The 18,235-nt window shown below is 45.7% G+C and overlaps 3 protein-coding genes across 3 annotated transcripts; 2 read left to right on the top strand and 1 right to left on the bottom strand.

The window, feature by feature from the left end:
• Positions 1 to 1,004: 1,004 nt before the first annotated feature.
• LOC131293523 (formin-2) lies at positions 1,005 to 10,408 on the top strand. Its single transcript, XM_058321598.1, has 8 exons — positions 1,005 to 1,425; positions 2,966 to 3,682; positions 4,453 to 5,184; positions 5,737 to 5,903; positions 6,660 to 7,974; positions 8,707 to 9,765; positions 9,834 to 10,131; positions 10,200 to 10,408. The coding sequence occupies exons 1-8, from the start codon at positions 1,005 to 1,007 to the stop codon at positions 10,309 to 10,311; spliced, it is 4,821 nt and encodes a 1,606-aa protein (XP_058177581.1). The 3' UTR covers positions 10,312 to 10,408.
• A 1,687-nt stretch (positions 10,409 to 12,095) lies between these two features.
• LOC131280979 (probable RNA-binding protein EIF1AD) lies at positions 12,096 to 13,122 on the top strand. Its single transcript, XM_058310230.1, has one exon. It carries the CDS (start codon positions 12,167 to 12,169, stop codon positions 12,725 to 12,727), a length of 561 nt encoding a protein of 186 aa, XP_058166213.1. The 5' UTR covers positions 12,096 to 12,166; the 3' UTR covers positions 12,728 to 13,122.
• Positions 13,123 to 14,192: 1,070 nt separating this feature from the next.
• Positions 14,193 to 17,950, bottom strand: LOC131280976 (uncharacterized). Its single transcript, XM_058310228.1, has 7 exons — positions 17,733 to 17,950; positions 17,425 to 17,585; positions 17,068 to 17,328; positions 16,810 to 17,006; positions 16,030 to 16,754; positions 15,745 to 15,951; positions 14,193 to 15,664 (listed from the first exon to the last, which is right to left on the bottom strand). The coding sequence occupies exons 1-7, from the start codon at positions 17,734 to 17,736 to the stop codon at positions 14,319 to 14,321; spliced, it is 2,901 nt and encodes a 966-aa protein (XP_058166211.1). The 5' UTR covers positions 17,737 to 17,950; the 3' UTR covers positions 14,193 to 14,318.
• Between the last annotated feature and the right edge of the window lie 285 nt (positions 17,951 to 18,235).

Genomic DNA, 18,235 nt, shown 5'->3' on the forward strand with positions numbered 1-18,235 from the left:
AGCTAGATCAAGAAAAGATTACACTTTCGTTGCGGTTGACGGTGCGGCCATTGTAGACTGGCTGGGCCGGGACCACCGGATCGGTTTGTTTCGTTCGCCATTGCGGCCGACCCCTCGAAGCCGCTCAGTATCGTTTCACGCCTCGCCGCAACTGGAAGCACGCGCGCGCGCGCGGTGAAAATCACTCTGTGCCTTACTGGAAAGATTTTTTTTTTTTTCTCGGCTCAGTTGTGCCAGTTTTGTTCACGCATAGTTCAAACGGTAGTGCCATTTTGCGCGTGGTTTTGTAGCATAAACAAAGCGTTCGGGGTGGAAAACGCGCCAACGACGACGACGCCTTCGAAGGGCGAGAATGCGCATGTCGGGAAAGTGGGTTCGAACATCGAACCGAAGGAAAACCCGTGGCGAGTGGTGTGTCACCGTAGTGAGCAGTGTTCTACTAAACAGTGAGCTCACCGAGTGACAGCTTTTCCTCCCTGGTGCATGGTACGCAGTCGATGCAGTTTGGAAAAATCTATACGCCCGTACGCCAGTGAAAATTTGATGGTGCCGGAAAAGTCGAACCCCCTTTTTTCGATGGCGCAAACCCATCCGTCAATCGGTCATACCTTTGGTCGCGCAATCCCTCAAGCCGCGTGAGTGAAACGAGCAATTAATGGTGCAATCGAAGTTGGCAGCGCAAACCGTAGCGTCTTGTGCAAAACGCAAACCCCCAAACATCGCAGTGGGCCACCAGCAAGGTTGTCATGCAGGAAATGTGTTCTTCCAATACGGTGCTCCTAATTGGACGGCGCTTGCAGACATCGTGGAGGAGCGTTTCCGTCTCGTCCGTGCGCGGGCAGTGAAAGGAAAACCCGCAGTGTTTGTGTGACATTTTTGCGTTTAGATGAAGTATTATCCATCCGTCGGCGGGCGGACTAATCGTTGAGCAAATCGTTTGCCACCGCAGTGGAACCTTCGCATATCGAAGGATTGGACGGGGGTTCCGCAACTCGCTGTTCATAATGGGCAACACGCAAGGACAGTCAGCTGCTGGCCAGCCAGCGTCGTACGTCTCATCGTCAGCTGAGCAGCGGCCGCCACCCGTTGCCGGGTCGAAGTTTTCGAAAACTCCCACCCTCGGCAAGGGCCGAAGCTTCATCAAGTTCGGCAAGAAGAAGCAGCTGCTGGTGGAACATGGGGCCGGCGGGGGCGTCGGTGGCGGTGGTGGTGGCGGAGAGGACGGCACCAAAGCCGACCTTGCTGCTGCTGACACGGAAGAGGACGGCTTTTCGAACATCCTGCTCGATGCGGTCTCTCACTCGGGCAAAAGCATCCTGCGCCAGGATGTGGCCGACGGCCAACCGAGCGAGCTTTCAAAATCAGCTGATTTCGACGAGCGCGAACCGGAAGAGTTCGCCGCTGAGTTCCCGGAAAAACTGTCCGGTAAGTTTCGCCGAGCGAAACGGGGGTTTTGCAAACTTGGTTCCTCTTTCTTTTTCCCAATGTTTTGTAAATCTACTCGAAATGTATTTATTTTCTGTTCCATTAGAGCTAGTGCTATAATTTTTGAGACAAAAAAAAATTACGACGGAAAAAGGAAAAATACCTTCAGTATGTTGAACGTAAAATATCTCAACTATGAACTGGTTTTATGAGCTGAATCATTTTCGTTGTACTCTTTCATTGGTCAAGTGGATTCAGACATGAGTCACATTGGTTTTATTTTACGAAAGCCGCAGAGAGCCACAAATACAGAATTGCGATAATGCAGAAAGTAATAAAAACTACATCTTCATTGAAAATAAATATGTTTTAGTTATATAATAATTTCAAAGCAAAGCGTTACTATTCAATATCACTGTTTATTTTTTTAACGATCAAAACCCAATTTAGAAATTTTAAAGCCACACAATGAAACGCTGTACGGTGATCCGTGCGAGCAACTGTAACTTTCTACGGCATATTCTGGCGAGCGTTTCTTATCAACCGCTAAACCGGTATGCAAGCATGCTTTATTATTAGCACCCGGTTCATTAACGCGTTTTTTTACAGCAAACCACAAGAGCAGCTAACACAACATGGTAGGTTTCGCGATGTTACGTGAAACAATGTGAGGTTGCCCACCCTTTATGAATGTGGTTTAATTTATTGGCGATTGGAAGAGGCTTTGAGCCAGTGGGATACATTACTTCTTTTCACTATTTCACTTTCATATAGCGCTTGAAAGCGCTTAAGTAGTTTGATAGAATTAAGCTAGTAAATTAATAACTTAACTCAAAAAGTAAAAAAAAATTAAAATGTTCTAGCGATGCCTATCAAAATATAAGAAACTTATACTTAACTGTGGACGAAAAAAAAAAATTCGACCATTTTCTTTGGATATTTAGATTTTACGAATTCTGAGTGAAATGGTTTCATACACATGATTATTATTAGTAAATGTGTGCATTGGACAACGGTTTTTAAATATAAACTTGCGTTTAGATTTAATAATGATCGAAAATAGTAAAGATAGACTTTAAGTTATGCTATTGATAGATTAAGTATTAAATTAGGTCCCGTGAGGAAATATATTAAAAAATGGAGAAGTATGGTCCAATCGTCGACTTTTATATTACACAAAGGTGCTACTAAAAATAATATTTGTGATTAAGATTAGGATGGAAGAACTTGGACCAGTAGCGATCGTTTAATGTGGTTGGTTACAATTTATCTATTTCTTTTAAAAGTAGGTCAAGGTTTTATTTTGAAAGGATGTATCTATTCGAACCAATCCCAAAATTATTTCATTTAGACGTAAATATTATCCATTATTTAATTTTTGTTATTATTATTTGTCCTCTTTTTGATTTTTATGTAGTTTAATTACTTTTCAAGACTGTGTACTATTATATTGTATACCTTAACGTTAGAAGGTGTGTCTTAAAATGTGTTTAAAATTTTCTTCTAACAATACATGCACCGAATTGGATCAAACAATCAGGGGCAAACAAAACTTGCGACCCCAACAACGATGGAGATGCGCCACCGCGTTCCGATGACGCAACGGCAACGATGACGACATTAGCAGCGGGGGGCACGATCGGCGAAGCAAACGCAGCAACCGCGGCCATCCCGAGGCACAAAAGTAACGTTGTGGAGAGAAGCGCAGGAGCAGGCGGTGGAGAAGATGCACACCGTAAGTCGCTGACCCGCTTTGAGAAGGGTTGTAGAGGCATCCACCATCGAGCACAACCTACACAAGAGCACCATGTTGCAGAGGCAACGCCGGCAACCGCCCGCGAAAGGGCCATCGCACAAGCACACACGCACGCTCGACTCGATTTGCCGGTCGCGTCGCGCTCCGTTACTATAACAACCAACGCAAACACCACCAGCACCGACCCGCGATCGCGCCCCCCGCGATCGGAAACAACGTTACCGACGACGGGGTGTTGTTCTGCTACGGGTACGGGTGTGCGTCTCCACCGCGCGGAGGAACCGGTTCCCAACGCACGGGAGAACTTTATCGCGCACAGCGATGCAGGCGCTGGTAGTGGTGCAGACGCCGCCGGACTGCACCAGCCAGCGAACCCGATCATTGTCACGACCGATTCATGGAAAAGGGCCAATTCGCTTAGTCAGGCTCCAGCAGTGCGTGAAAGCCGACGGTCACCGACGGCCACTCCAGCGTCCGCGACGGTGGTTGCCAGCGACAAAGGTTTGTTGTGTGTAAAACTTGTACCATAAACCTGTGGCCGGTGGTTCGCTCGATCTGCAGTGTGTTTCCGGGAAAATACTACCCAAAACCGCAAAAATAAGTTTAGAAAATGTGAAAAAGTGCGTTTCCCAGCAACTGTGGCATGATTTTCCATCCAAATATTCTTCTCTAATTCTACAAACGTTGCCTATTCTGTGCTGAAGTCCGTGAGTGAAAGATGCTTAACCCGTTATTTTTCAATTAACCAGACTGCGATGCAATCCATCCGGAGCAGCAGGAAAAGCAGGAACGAAATCGTGGGGTGTGTAAAAATGGCGGAAGAAGTCATTATTCGAACAGACGAAATTGTTCCTAAATTTGTGTTGTACTCCCGTTTCACATTCCTGCGTAAATGATCTTCGCAATGATCGCAAGGGGTTTATGCTGGTATGAGTTGCATGCAGGCCCACCAACACAAGTGTGAGCGCAAAAGAATGAATGAAATGACCAAGAAAGGCGTTGTGAAAACAGAATGAGGAAAAACATTTTGTACGAACGAAAACAATTGACCAGTTTCGTGGAAAGAGAAGAAAGAACATAGCGGAAACAATTGGCATTAAAATGTCATTTGTTTTCCTTCGGTATTGCTGTTAATGCTCAACGTTGGCATTGACCGTGAAAAGTACCAGGCGTTAAGCGCCGTTTTAAGAATATTGATCTCGTGTAGATTTAAATCCCCTCGCCTTTTTTGGTGTGCAGAAAAGTACACAACATTTGTATCCTCGTTGCAGATACCACGAATGTAATCCATCTTCGCGAGCGCACGGCATCGTCTAGCTCCGATTCGGTCTTTACCGACCCGTCGTCACCCCATGGTGGGTTTGCGACGGAAATAAACGAGGCCTATTATTCGGAGGAAAACATCTGCGACCTAGCCGATGCTCCCGTGCAATCCGGGGGGATCCCAAAACAACTTCCGGTTGCACTCACAAGTGCCGATGGTGACCGCACGGAAAATCTGAGATCGCAACTGCAATGCAAGAATGTCTCGAAAATCGATCTTCCACCGAGCAGCAACGAAAAGCCCCAGCCCCAGTCCAGTTGGCAAACGCACGCACCGGCAAAACTGCAAATCGAACACAACGTGAGCAGCATTTGCATTGAGTCCGAGCGGGCAGTTGATGTCTCGCCGGAGTCGTCCACGTCGACATCCCCGGACGACACGATGGAGCGCAAACGGATTCCCCTGTCGCACCGGAGAACGGGTAGCACGAGCGTCGCGGTCGGTAGTAACGGCAGCGCCTCGGGAAATGGCACCGTGACCGCTGCCCGCAGTACGGAACATGGAAAGCCCACCCGAGTGCTGTCGAAATCGAGCCTGTACGCCGGAACGCGGTTACCGGTTTTAACGGACCGAAAGGTTCCTCTCGCCAGTGGCTCTAATGTGACCGCAGCAAGCAGAGTGGTACGGCCGTCCTACGTGCCGGAGAAGCTTAACTTTTTCTCGTACGAAAAATTTGAAGGTAAACCAGATTTACTTGCTTGCTATTAAGCTTCCCTTAATTACGCTAGTCCGTAGCATTAATACGCTGTACATACACTACTAAATAGTAGAAAATTATGTGCTGTTTGTAAAACCATTATTAAAGAAAATTATGATACAATCCCTGCCGAAAGTAAGTGGCCAATTAACTGAGACTGCTCAACCATCACTTACTGGTAAACTGACTCATTCACTGCATGCTTAAAAAACCACCTTCGATAGAGATAAGTTCAATTCAGTCGCAGGCGCAATAGATGGACACTTATCAATAGATATCGTAACTGCGACGATCACTCCTTATCAGCGTTCTCGATGCCCCGTTTCATTCAGAGAGCTCGGTGCAGAATGATAGTTAGTGTGCACGTTTAAAACTTATTGCATGGAAGAAAACAATCGATGAAGAACACATTATCTTTAGTAAACATTAATATCAACCACTTTGATTAACGAGTAAATTTCACTTGTAAATTACAGCAATCATCTTCTAAAAAACTTATTTCGTAAATTAATCTTTTGCTATACCTTATTTTAGGGCACATGCTAATGAACTGGCTATCGTCGTCTCTGGTCTCGAATCTAAGTGGAGTGAACGAACAAGACCTGCAAGCACTGCTGTTTCAGTACTGTACCAATTTGCTCGTGGCCGGTGTGATGAAACAGATTCCTGATAAGCATGCTCCTCCACAAGATACCTTTCGGGTGAGTTTGTTCGACAGGTAATAAAAAAGAAGATTGATGATAGCTTTTTTATGGCGGTAACAAAAAAAAAATGCGTAGCAGATTGCGTACAAAAGATCGACGTTTAAAACATAACGTTACTCGATATTCCTAAGCAAGATACTAAGGTGCAATACTGTATGAAAGTATTTCAATTCCTCGTGAATGTTAATTTTTTAAGCATGCTTTTAAATTTTCAATGTTTTGCCTTGATCAATTCAAATGAAAAAGTTAAAAAAAAATGAATTTGTGACACTCTAATTAACCTTGATGCTCCAATGCCAAAGACAATGTCCAACCCTAGAAAACACATTCCAGTGAGCGTCGCCGTTATAGCAGCAACCGGTTGTAGCTCTATTTACAGAAGAACGGTAACGAAAAGCACTCACCATGCGAGATTTATCAGATAGGAGCATCGTCTACGAAAGGGAAGCTAGATGTTGACAAACGTTGTGACAATGCAGATGTTGACAAAGCCATTCTCCGCCACATTGTCCGGACACAAAACAGATACGATCAGTTTTTGAGTAATGTTTCAAAGTGGACGAAATTAGTTTGCCGATGTTTTAATCGTGACCTAGATGCCTTTATTCGCAAAATTTTCTCCCTTGCACAGCTGAAAGCATGTTTAAAAGGCAGAAACTGAGTAATTCCGTTTGCGATCAAGTGTGTGTTACACCCAACGAACGGATCAATATTTCGGAGCATCGGAATAATGCGACTTTATTTTTTTGTTAGACGAATCTTATGTACCAGTGGACCCACACCGAACCACCGACACCGGCACCAGTTACCCCAGGCCGACTTGAACCGCACGTCGTGTGGCCCCATGTCCCCGCTCCTGCGAAGACCGTATGTCACCAATCAACCAGCACCAGCACCGAGTCCAACGTCAAGCCGGAGATCGCAATGAACAGCACAACGCAGCAAGCTTGGGATCGTGACTTACAGCTTCTTCGGGATCAAATTGCCAGCTGTGGAACGATCGAGCAAGTGAGATGCATATTACGCGAATTCTTCAACCAGGATGCCCAAGGTGGCACCAAGGGTCGCCGTTCAATGCCGCAGGATGTGCTCAACGAAACCGACTGCACGGTGTACGACGCGGCAACGAAGGATTTGCTAAATGATTCCGAAAGCACTCTGTTCGGCGTGACCACAAGCACCCCCAGCAAGGCAGCTCGTCGTAACGGTCTCGAGGGGATCGCCCAGAACGAACGCCCTGTGCCGGCCACAGGTGCATCAGCGACCCTACCAAGTAATGAAACGGAAGATATCGATATGAAGGCTTCCGCCAGCGAATGTGATAACACGACACATAACCAAACATTCCCCAAAAACAGTATTACTACCGGCCACACTCCGGCGCAAGTCGTGGCGCCAACGGAATCCCCCGAGACGAATGCCAAGAACGTGCTGGGCGATGGTAACCATTGTAACATCCCTTGCCCTCCTGGAGCGCCCATCTTCGTATGTTCCAACTGTTGCAAGCAATCCGCCAGTGGCTCCCAGAAGGGCACGGAAGCCACCGTAGTGACGAGAGAAACCCAAACGGATCCCAGCCAAGACGGAAGTGGTGTAACGGATGCGAGAAGTCACTCGGAAGTCACAGTCTCAGCACCACCACCGCCTCCTCCTCCCCCTCCACCACCCTTGGCACCGCTGGGGGCGTCGATGCCGCCACCACCACCTCCTCCACCACCCCCGCCGGGACCACCGGGTAGTTCGGGTCCTTCCCAATCAATGCCACCCCCTCCTCCACCGCCACCGCCACCCTTCGGTCAGTCAGCTCCACCACCACCACCTCCACCACCCTTACCGATGGGTGGGGTGCAGAATCCTAATCCACCCCCACCACCACCGCCCCCGTTCGGGGGGCCACCGGGGCCTCCTCCACCTCCACCCGGTCCCGGCGGTGGAGGACCGAACGCAGCGGCTGCGCTAGGACCAGGTAAATTAGCGTCAAGTCAAGGCCCCCCTAGTGCGAACACCAGTGGCCCTCCGCCACTACCACTACCCATACCAGTGCCCGGAGGATGGTATGCGGCGAATAGTAAGCGTTTGTTTTTGTTCTCAATCTCAAACTGTTTTTCCACCTCCTAAGATTTTTGTATAGTTTATTTTCCTTCCCCAAAATTCTGTCACATTTTTTTCTCCCTTTCTTTTGTTGGAAATGGCAATAGTCGAGTTAAAACTTTTTCTTACTTTTTGTAACAATTTTATTTAAGCCTTTTTCAATAACTTCACGTTTTTTCCACTCACTGATGCACTTTTGTAGTAGTAGTAATTTTTGAAGGGCATTTTAACAGTAGGAAAAGGAAAATATGGCAGTTTTCTCCAAAGCTTTTCTTGCGTAGTGCAGTAGTAGATTGCTGATTAATTTGTAACTTCCGAAACCCCTCTATTTGCATAAATCAAACAAAAATCGCACTCTTTCCTTTCCTATTACCACGGTGTTTTGATCCTTTGTGGTGCTTGTTATTTTATATTGCACCATTTCTTCAAAAGTGGTGTCTGTCTCATGTAACTTTTGTTTCCGTTTTTTTCTCCCCATACACTGGGTAATATCCTTTTGTGAAGGTACCCACATTGTGGATCAACGCTTGGCTCACCACGTGTAGCACAATCACATGTACTCGTATGTCCGTCTAATCTGTGTCTTATTACCTTGGTTGCTAGTTTAATTGGTTGTTTCTTCCTCTGTGTAGTTTTGTGTCTCGTTAGATGAGTTTGCTCCCCACAGGCGACGTAATACACAACATTCGTTTCCTTTCTTGCTTCTCAGTTTTGCGTAAGCAGCCGGTAAATCCGCCGAAACCAATGAAACCCCTCTACTGGACACGCATTCTGGCGCCAAAGGAAGCAGGGTCCAAGACTACAAACTCTCTCACGTCCTCCATAACCGAAGAAACGGATGGTGGTTCCGTTTCGCTACCGCAAGCGGAGCCAATGGAAACGAGCGAACCGGAAAAAAATCCACCCACCCCCTCACCACCTCCGGCCATCGCCGAAAAGCGTCAGGGACTGTGGCAGGAGCTGGAGGAAACGAACCTGGACAATTTGGATGAGTTCACCGAACTCTTCTCCCGGCAGGTCATCGTGCCGAAGCTGCGCGAGAAGATGGAAAAGCCGGAGAAGACGGTCAAAATTCTCGACTGCAAGCGATCGCAGAACGTGGGCATATTCGCGAAAAGCTTGCACCTCGAGTGGGACGAGATCGAGTGCGCCATCTACCACTGCGATACGTCCGTCGTCAGCCTGGAGGCAATGCAGAAGATACTGCAAATAAAGGCCACCGACGAGGAGCTGATGTTGATACGGGAGTACGCCGAGAGCAGCCTAGCGAACAACAACAACGCGATCCCGCTCGATCAGCCGGAGCAGTTTCTTCTGCGCATCTCGAGCATATCATTTTTTGCGGAGCGAATTTCGTGCATCGTCTTTCAGGCGGAGTTCGAGGAGCACTACAAGTGTGTATCGCGCAAGCTGAAAACCGTCAAGCAGACGTGCGAGTTTCTCACCGAGAGCGAAGAGCTGAAGCACCTCTTTTCGATTATCCTAACGCTGGGGAACTTTATGAACGGAGGCAATCGCACACGTGGTCAGGCGGACGGTTTCGGGCTGGAGATTCTAAGCAAGCTGAAGGACGTCAAATCGGCCGACACTAACACGACCCTGTTGCATTTCATTATCCGCACGTACATAAGCCAATGTCGTAAGAGTGGCATTATACTGCAGGAAATCAATCTCCCCATTCCGGATCCTAGCGATTTGGATAAGGCCGTCCTGGTCGATTACGATGACTGTCGATCGCAACTCACAATGCTACGCTCAAAAACGGAAGGTACGTACATCGGAGCATTGCTTTGTTTGCCTATTTCAAATAACAATTTCTTTACCACCACCGTCCAGAGTGTCGCCAGACCGCGGACAAAGTAATTCAAGAATCGACCGAAGATCAGTTGCATCCGTTCAAGGAAATAATGGAGGAATTTATCGAAAAAGCGACCGCGCGCATCACGAAGCAGTTCTGCAAGCTGGATGAATGTCGCGAGTGTTTCATGCGCACAATGCGCTTTTATCACTTCACCCCGAAGACGGGCACGGTGGAAGAATGCAAGCCGGAAATGTTCTTCGAGCTGTGGGTTCCGTTCGCGCAAGACTTTAAGAGTATTTACAAGAAGGAGATGCAGAATCTGCTCAATGAACTGTAAGCCCGTGCCCGCAACCCGCCCATGTTGTTGGCAAAGTGTACTAATGCGTCTATGTCTGTTCCAGATTGAAAAAGACTAAGCGACCTTCCACGACATCCACGGGGACGAAGCAACCGACCGGCAAGCTAAAAGCAGGCTCTCTGAAGGAACGAATGAAGCGCCTCATGCAAAACTAAACTAACCTGAGTAATATATTTTTAGTTAGAAGCTGATCGTATCCGTTGAAAAATGTTGTATCTCACAATTCCTACACAACGAGTGGTACAATAAAATTTACGAAAAAAGAGTTTTACTAAATTTTCTATTCCTTGACATGGATGTTCAGAAAGGGCCAGCGTGTAAATGCCTGGAAAGAAAATGTAAGCTACTTATTTACTATGCAATTTACAGTCAAACTTCCTTATCGGCTAAATCCAATATAACGAATTTGGAAATTCGAGAAGATACTTCAACTGGCTCCCACACGGTTGTAAATAATTGAAAAATATTCAACTTAAAAAATCCAGTATGACAAATTTCACTCTTGCTTGTTTCAATCTATCAGCTAAACCCAAATTTGAATGGAACCAAGATTTCGTGGTTCTGCTGCACACGTTTTAACATCCGTTTTAAACTGAAGTCTTGAGCGACGCCTTTTAACCGGACATGTTAGTTCGACACCAAGTTACCACCAAGGTAACTATGACACACGTTACTGGCATGTTGTCAGTAACGCCTTGAATACCACATTGTTAGTGATGAGGAAACTGAATCCCTACAGGGATTCGAATCTTTCGATTCAAACCCATTCTGAGATCCGGATCTTCGAATCCGGATATATCATGCGTGCCTTTCAAATTTACTGATTTTTCATATCATTTGTCACTTTATCAATTGTACAATCAATGGTTGAATTGATCCAATGGCTAAATCGAGCTTGTGAATGGTCCCCAGGACCATCTGGATCGCTGTCGCTATCCGCTCCCAGGGGGAAAAAATGAAAATAACATTTGGGTGTTTTTACAACACGCAACTGTCAGTGATACTCAACCGGGCCATTGTCGAAATTGCAACGCAGTGGTAATTTCTCAAAAACTGGAAACGATGGATAAGTCTTTACGTCCACAAAGTTGTTGGTCTGCAAAAGACCTTTCGTTTGAGGGGTCTGTCTTAAAATCGGTCCAAAGAATCAAAAGTTATTGGCAAATTGGCTGTTTCGGCCATTTTTAAATAGGAATTCATTTCGCAAAAATTAAGTAGCCAAGAAAATCTCACATTCGTTAAAGTTGTGTGTCTTGAGCAGACCTTTCCTTTGAGGGGATAATCGTGAAAATCGGTTCAAAGAATCAAAAGTTATTAACAAATTGGCAATTTTTTGCCTAAATGGCTATTCGAAATATTGAGTACCTTGTTCCGGTCGAACCGGAAGTTTTTACGAAGCTTTTCGAAAAATAAACTTTCTCAAAAACTAGAAAATATAGAATGATCTATTGTTACACAAAGTTGTGTGTCTTGAGTAGACCTTTCATTTAAGGGGTCCGAAATCAATTATATTGTCTCTAGATCGACTCGTTATGTGACTAATTCGACTCAAATCAGTGTGAGTCGATTCAAACAGTTTAGGATCAAGTCAGAATCGAATTAAATCGAGTCCCAAACCAATCAAATCTGATTGGTCAAATCGAATCGAATCAACCCGGTTGACAAAAATTCAAATTTTTTGCAGCTGTCATGTAGTACCAGCAAGTTTTCCATGGCAGATTGCTGGGACTCTTGCTGGAACTACATAGTACCAGCAACAATGTCAATTTCTGTCAACCGGGAAATCTTTAGAATCTGTCAGATGGGATTCGAATCTTTAGAATCCTTCAAATGGGATTCGAATCTTTGGAATCCATCTAGGGATCGAATCTTCGAATCTTCCGAATCCCGATTCTGCCAACACTATACCACATTGTGTTTTGTTTTGATGCCGAAACCTTCACACCGCCGGTAGTAAACCTAGCAAGTTTTCCATTCCACCAAAGTACACAATTACCAATTGTTATCGTAATGTCGCGTGTGACGAAAATAAAACACGTCCTTAAAGAGCAGGAAGCAGACGACTTCGATGTGCCCACAGGAAACCAGCGTATCGTTCGTATCTTTGCTAGTCGTGGCAATAACTTGCACGAGGTTGAACCGGATCAGGATGGTGAGGAGAGGTTCCTCGTCTCGATGCCGGTCAAGTTCCGTAAAAACGTGTGGATCAAACGGGGAGATTTCGTGCTAGTCGAACCAATCGAGGAGGGCAACAAAGTAAAGGCCGAAATCAGTCGGATACTGACGCCGGAGCACATAAAGGTGTTCGAAAAGGAAGGCGTGTGGCCACGCAAGTTCAGCAAGAAGCGTACCCTGGAAGACGATTTGGACGAAGATGGGCTGTTTAGGAACACGAACCGAAAATTTGTTGCCCAAAGCTCCGACGATGATGACGACGATGACGAGGAAGAAGAAGATGAAGAAACGAGCGGCTCTGAGGACGATGAAAATGATGATGAAGTTGATTGTACAGATGAGGCATCAAACCGGAATGTCACAAACAATGAAAAGAAACCGGCGACGGAAACCTAAATGACCAAACGTGTGATCGATAGAGTAAGATTTCTTTGATAATTTGCGTCAATGCGTTTATTTGTTAAACTGTTAAGATAGAAGTATCAAAAAAATGCTAAAGATACACATATCTGTACATTTGTAGAATCTTATGCCTTCAGATGAACTTCACTGCTGGAAAGAAATGTCCACTTCCGATTCATGGTTTCATTAGTTGTAATTTGGCGCACATGGAATTAGCGAAAGAGAGCGTTACATTGAAAGCATAATGATACCGCGCCCTTTCGGGCCGTCAATCCTACTTTTAACCTGTAGGAAATGGGTTTCTCTTTATCGTTATAATATTCGCTTTTACTATGTACGAGCACATAATAAGCTAGATTTGATTTTTAAGTAGCTATTGTGGATCGTTAGAATTTGCATAGTTTTATATTTTCTGCGATTCTATTGATGATCCCTTGTCCTTACGCTGCTCATGATAACGTTGCGTTTATGAGGTGCAAAAGTGCATATGGCTTGTGCGTGAGGAACGAACCAAAGAAAATAAAACTGGCTACCAAAACTGTTTGATGAAAGTTATGTTTGGTATCTTTTCAATTCTATCCGTCTACTAGCAATGTTTTTGTTGAGAACATATCTTCCTACGGAGATGAACAGTCTGAACTTTCTGTCTCGTCGTGGTGACAGAGAATTCCCACTTAATCTTGAGATCGTTTTGAAGCAAGGGCATATTTCATAGGATTGTACTTTTGTATTTATTTATAATCTCATGTTTATGTAGAACGATCCCGTAGCGATCATTGGTTATATTAAAAACTTTCACCTACAGGCGTTTTGCACGCGCTTTTTACTATGTGAAAAAGGGCAGACCTGGTTATAAATGTAGTGCTATTGCAGCAATAACGATCTACATCAACTCGTGAGGATCGGCTTTGAATAACTATTGAACCATCGAGAGAACCATCTATCTTTTGATCGTCGTCTGATTCTGCTAATACCGGTAGGTTAAAAATTAAGTGCTAATTAGAGCGACAAATGGGCTCACCTCCTGCCTCACGCGCGACCACCTACGAACTCCATTCGCTTCGTGTCGTTCTTATTTTCAAGCAACTAAGTAGAATGCAGGCACTTGTAGTGTATGGAACTGGGACTTAAAATGTAAAGATAGTTTAGTTCATCATCACCAACATCATCGATCAGACCAAATCGAGTGGCAAATTATTGTTGGCCATTCAGCGCGCGGTGGTCATCGTTTCGTTTCGTTTTTTTTTACAAACCAGCTACAAACGAACATGCTGTTTGTTCAGAATGCAAAATGTACACATGGCCATTTGAGCTGGGAATGTACCTCAACGTTATCTTGCTAAGGGTGTGTTATAAATTGTCACTACCAATGAAACCAAATTATTAAATCACACATGATGGAATGATTGTATTAAAAGCCCTCTTCTGCAGCTAGTTATATCAGAGTTAGTATAAGAGCAGAATTTAATATTCGCCGCCGTAGAGATAAATAGCTTAGAAATAATCAACAAATGCAACTGAAGCCTGTCACCAACCTTCACAAAAAAAATGTACAGCCACCACATTCGAGGACAAAAGATGCAACTTACTGTCGTTCGGCGGATGTAGCGTCTGCGGAATGCGTTGCCGTTTGCAACACTTCATCCGTCTCTTTTTCATCCCGTTCCTTCTGTTCGCCATCGTCGTTTTCCTCCTCATTTCCACGATCCGCTTCCTGCATCCTTGGCACCAGAGGGCTTTCCTCTACACTGCCTTTACTTTCTTGTGCCACGGCTAGCTTTGGTGATGTTTCCGAAGAACTGATTGGCAGCGTCGACGGTCGGGCAAGTTTACTGGTGGACGAACTGCCCGTTAATCCCCCGGCCGTCTTACCAAAAGGGAAGGGTTCTAACAGCTGCTCGGTCTGCGGTGTATTCACGGCCACAATTTCCGTTTGCGTTTCACTATCGCACTGCGTAGATGTGGCCGTAGCGTGACAATTCGGGGGCATGTTGTTGGCCGCTTGCGGTACGTGCACCAGGAACTGCATACAACTGACGATATCCCGCACCGCCCCCTGCAACTGCTGCACTTGGTTCATCAGCATCGAGCATGATTTGGAGAGATCCTGCAGGGTGTTCGTATTGTCCACGGTTTCACCAGCCACCCCCAACGGTGCACATTCTTCCTCCTCTTCCTCTTCCGGCAGGGAAGGTTGCTGCTGCTGCTGTAGCTGACCCGTCGAGCTGCCACCGTTGGCGGGCGCTTGTCCTGATGGGTTCATTGTTGACACCTTCCGCCACAGCTGCCGCAAAGCCTTCATTTGCAGCTGCTGTATTTTGCGACCGGACTCCAACTGCTGCTTCGTAACCTGCATATCCTTCGTCAGCTGTAAAATGTGATCGTTCGTACGTTTGTGGAAGAGCTTTTCCACTAGATCACGTGTCCGCTTTCGTGCAATGTGACCGCGCCAAAGTTTCTGTATGATGATGGCGGAATTTTCCGTCGCCTTATTATCACCCACTGCGTCCGTTGTGCAGTGTTGGGCGGTGGATTCTTTCTCCTTTATTTTAGCCACCACCACGCTAGCGAACTGTGCCTGGTGCTGGTGGTGCTGTTGAGTTTGCTGTGCCGCCTTGTGCCGGATAGTACGAAGTTTGTCAATGTTGATCGCCTCACTGTCGTCGTCCGAGCTTACGGCATTGCTGGAACCTCCTTCCGATGGCGTTGCTGTTGCGACGTGCGCGGAATGCTTCGACTGTGCGGACACGGGTCTGGAATGGCTGTTGCTGCCATTACCACTATGATTGTTGAGAGTCTTTCTTGGCGAGAGGGATGGCGATGAACGTTCACTGCTATTGGTGCGTTTCGATGCCCGCGGACTGCCACTCTTTGTTGCCGAGTAGGCAACAGGAATTCCTCCACTGGTTTGGTTTGTAGAACGATTCGTGTCTGTGAATATGCAGCAGAAAATATGAATGCTCTGTAAGAGATCTGTCTCTGATATGTTCCAATGTACTTTAAACGCATACCTTTGGTTTTGATAGCCTTTGGTATCTGCGGGGTTTGCGGTTGAGGTTGCTGGTTGCAATGTTGCATATTTCGGTGCACGATACTGGCTGCAGTAGTTGTGGTGGGACCGCAGTCCGGACTCATCAAAGACTCTGGTACCGGAACCATCTTCGATGCAACCGTCAGTGGTCCACCACTCATCACAATAGGCGACGATGTTGGTTGATCTTTTGCATAAAACAAAAAATAAGGCGTACTTTTTTGATCTCGTAGAAACCATAACAGAACAAATTTTTATAACTTACCGTTGTAAAGTCCACTGTGCGATTGATTCGTTATCGGTGGCAGCTGTTTGCTTAACACAATGCTTTCATGCATTACATTCGGTACACCACTTCCCGCACCAGCCGCCGTGGGCATTGCACTGCCGTTGCTATTGGCCAACATGGTTGGATCCAAGCTTTGCGACATAATGTTGCTGTCCGACGTAATGTTGTCGATCAGCGATCGAGTTAACTCAAACAATTGTGAACCACCAGAGCTACTCTCGCTGTGCCCCGATGACATTGAATTGTTCGACAAGTTGCCATGGTAACTGTTTGACATTGCATCCGGTGAATTTTGGCGCCCACTGAGACGCGACACTCGAGGTGACTGAATCCGTGTGGCTTGACCTTTGCGGCGTAAGGAAGAGGGTGAATTGTTAGCCGATTGATTGCCACCTTCACCACCACCACCTCCACCACCGAGGGACGTTTGCTCCTGAAGTGCCCGTTGATGCTGCTGTGCTTTGCTCAGGATAAGCCGAAGTTTCCGTTCGTTTTGGTTTTCCAGCGCCTCGCCGGACAATGGGCATACACTGCTCAAATATCGGGCCAACGCGGTCTGTTCTCCTATTCGAAACTGACGACCACGTCCCTGGCTGTAAAGCCATTCCGCTTTCAGACTCTCTATGGCAGTGACGACGAAGCCATCGATATGCTTCACACTCATACACCAGTTTAGTACGAATGGGCGATAATCGAATCCCCTAAAAGCGGAAGATATTTAGCAAGAGCTAAAAGTTGATACCATATGTTACTTACACCGCATTTCCAGACATTTGCACACATGGATTATCAACTATTGTGATGCTATTGAGATTATTTAAATGACTTAGGGTGCAAATTTCATTCAGATCAGCAATGTTGTTTTTCGCTAGCGTTAATGTTTCCAATGATTGAGGTAAGTATTTATCACATTGTTTTAAATGTGAGATACGATTTCCGTTCAGAAGCAGCTCCTACAAACAGCAGTCACTTTAGTTATTTTCGATTATTGGCATGTTTGTCTCATATACGTACCTTTAAATTTTTCAAAAATGAGATATCCGATACGCTCGTTATACTATTTTCCGACAGGTTAAGATACTGAAGGTTCACGTTGGTGTTCAAATGTTCAATCGTTTTGATATTGTTGCACTCCAGATTCAAGTGTGTCAGATAACTCAGGTCTTTCAAGCCCTCTATTGTGAGGATTCCATTGTACGAAAGGTTAAGTTCCCGTAGACAATGCAATCGGCATACCCCGTACATCCGTAGAAGTTGGTTTTTGCAAAGTGATAACTGAGGGGTAAAAAAGAATCAAAATCAGTTCGTCAGATATAACTACAAGGATGCCACTGTTTTTCAACGTGCACACATTACAGCACGTCGACGTACCTTTTCGATGTTCAAATATGAATCAATATTATCTATCTTCTGCAACTCGTTGTTATCCAGTATCAGCACTTTGTACTGCTGGGCATCTTCCATTTTCGGAACTTTTTTCAGACATTTCTTAGCCAAATCCAACGTGGGCTTCTGGCAATCGATCTCCAAATCTGCAATGAAACACCCCCACGATTCATTGTGCATGTTTGATTATGTGAAAACCAGAACTACATGGTGGCCATCGAGCCACAAACAAGGCACGATTGATTTTCTCGATAAGTTCGCAGGCAGAAAGTCGCGGCTGCCGCTATAATTACCCATTTTGCAGCAAAATTGTTGACCACTGCTTCACACGGCACTGTGTTGTAAATATTTTTCACTGTTTCACCTCTTTTCGTTTGTCCTTTTTCTTGTTATCACCTAATGCCAAATTTTCCAGATCCCTAATACGCCAAGGACACTGTTTTACATGTGCAGCTTCAATACTCTAGTCGTGTGTGAAAACTGTCCCTCTTCGCAGAACAGCCCTGCGTAGTACATCGTCCTTTGCCGTCGCTAGGACACCCTCAAGGATGGCAGGTTCTCGACCGGGCGTTATATACGCACAACACAAAGGACGCACTACGCGTGCGGAAAGAAGTTTTCATTGATTTTTCACAGAACCAGAACAACGAACGAATGAACAACATCGGAAGCATCGTTTAGCTATTCACAACGATGGATAACCAACGAACCAGGCACGCACGTCAACATTACATTGTGCCGTTCAAAGTTGGCGCCAAGTGGAAAACCGGCGTCTTCGCGAAATGCTAGGCAATAT

Source organism: Anopheles ziemanni, chromosome 2 (genome assembly GCF_943734765.1).
Source record: "Anopheles ziemanni chromosome 2, idAnoZiCoDA_A2_x.2, whole genome shotgun sequence".
Lineage (NCBI taxonomy): Eukaryota > Metazoa > Arthropoda > Insecta > Diptera > Culicidae > Anopheles > Anopheles ziemanni.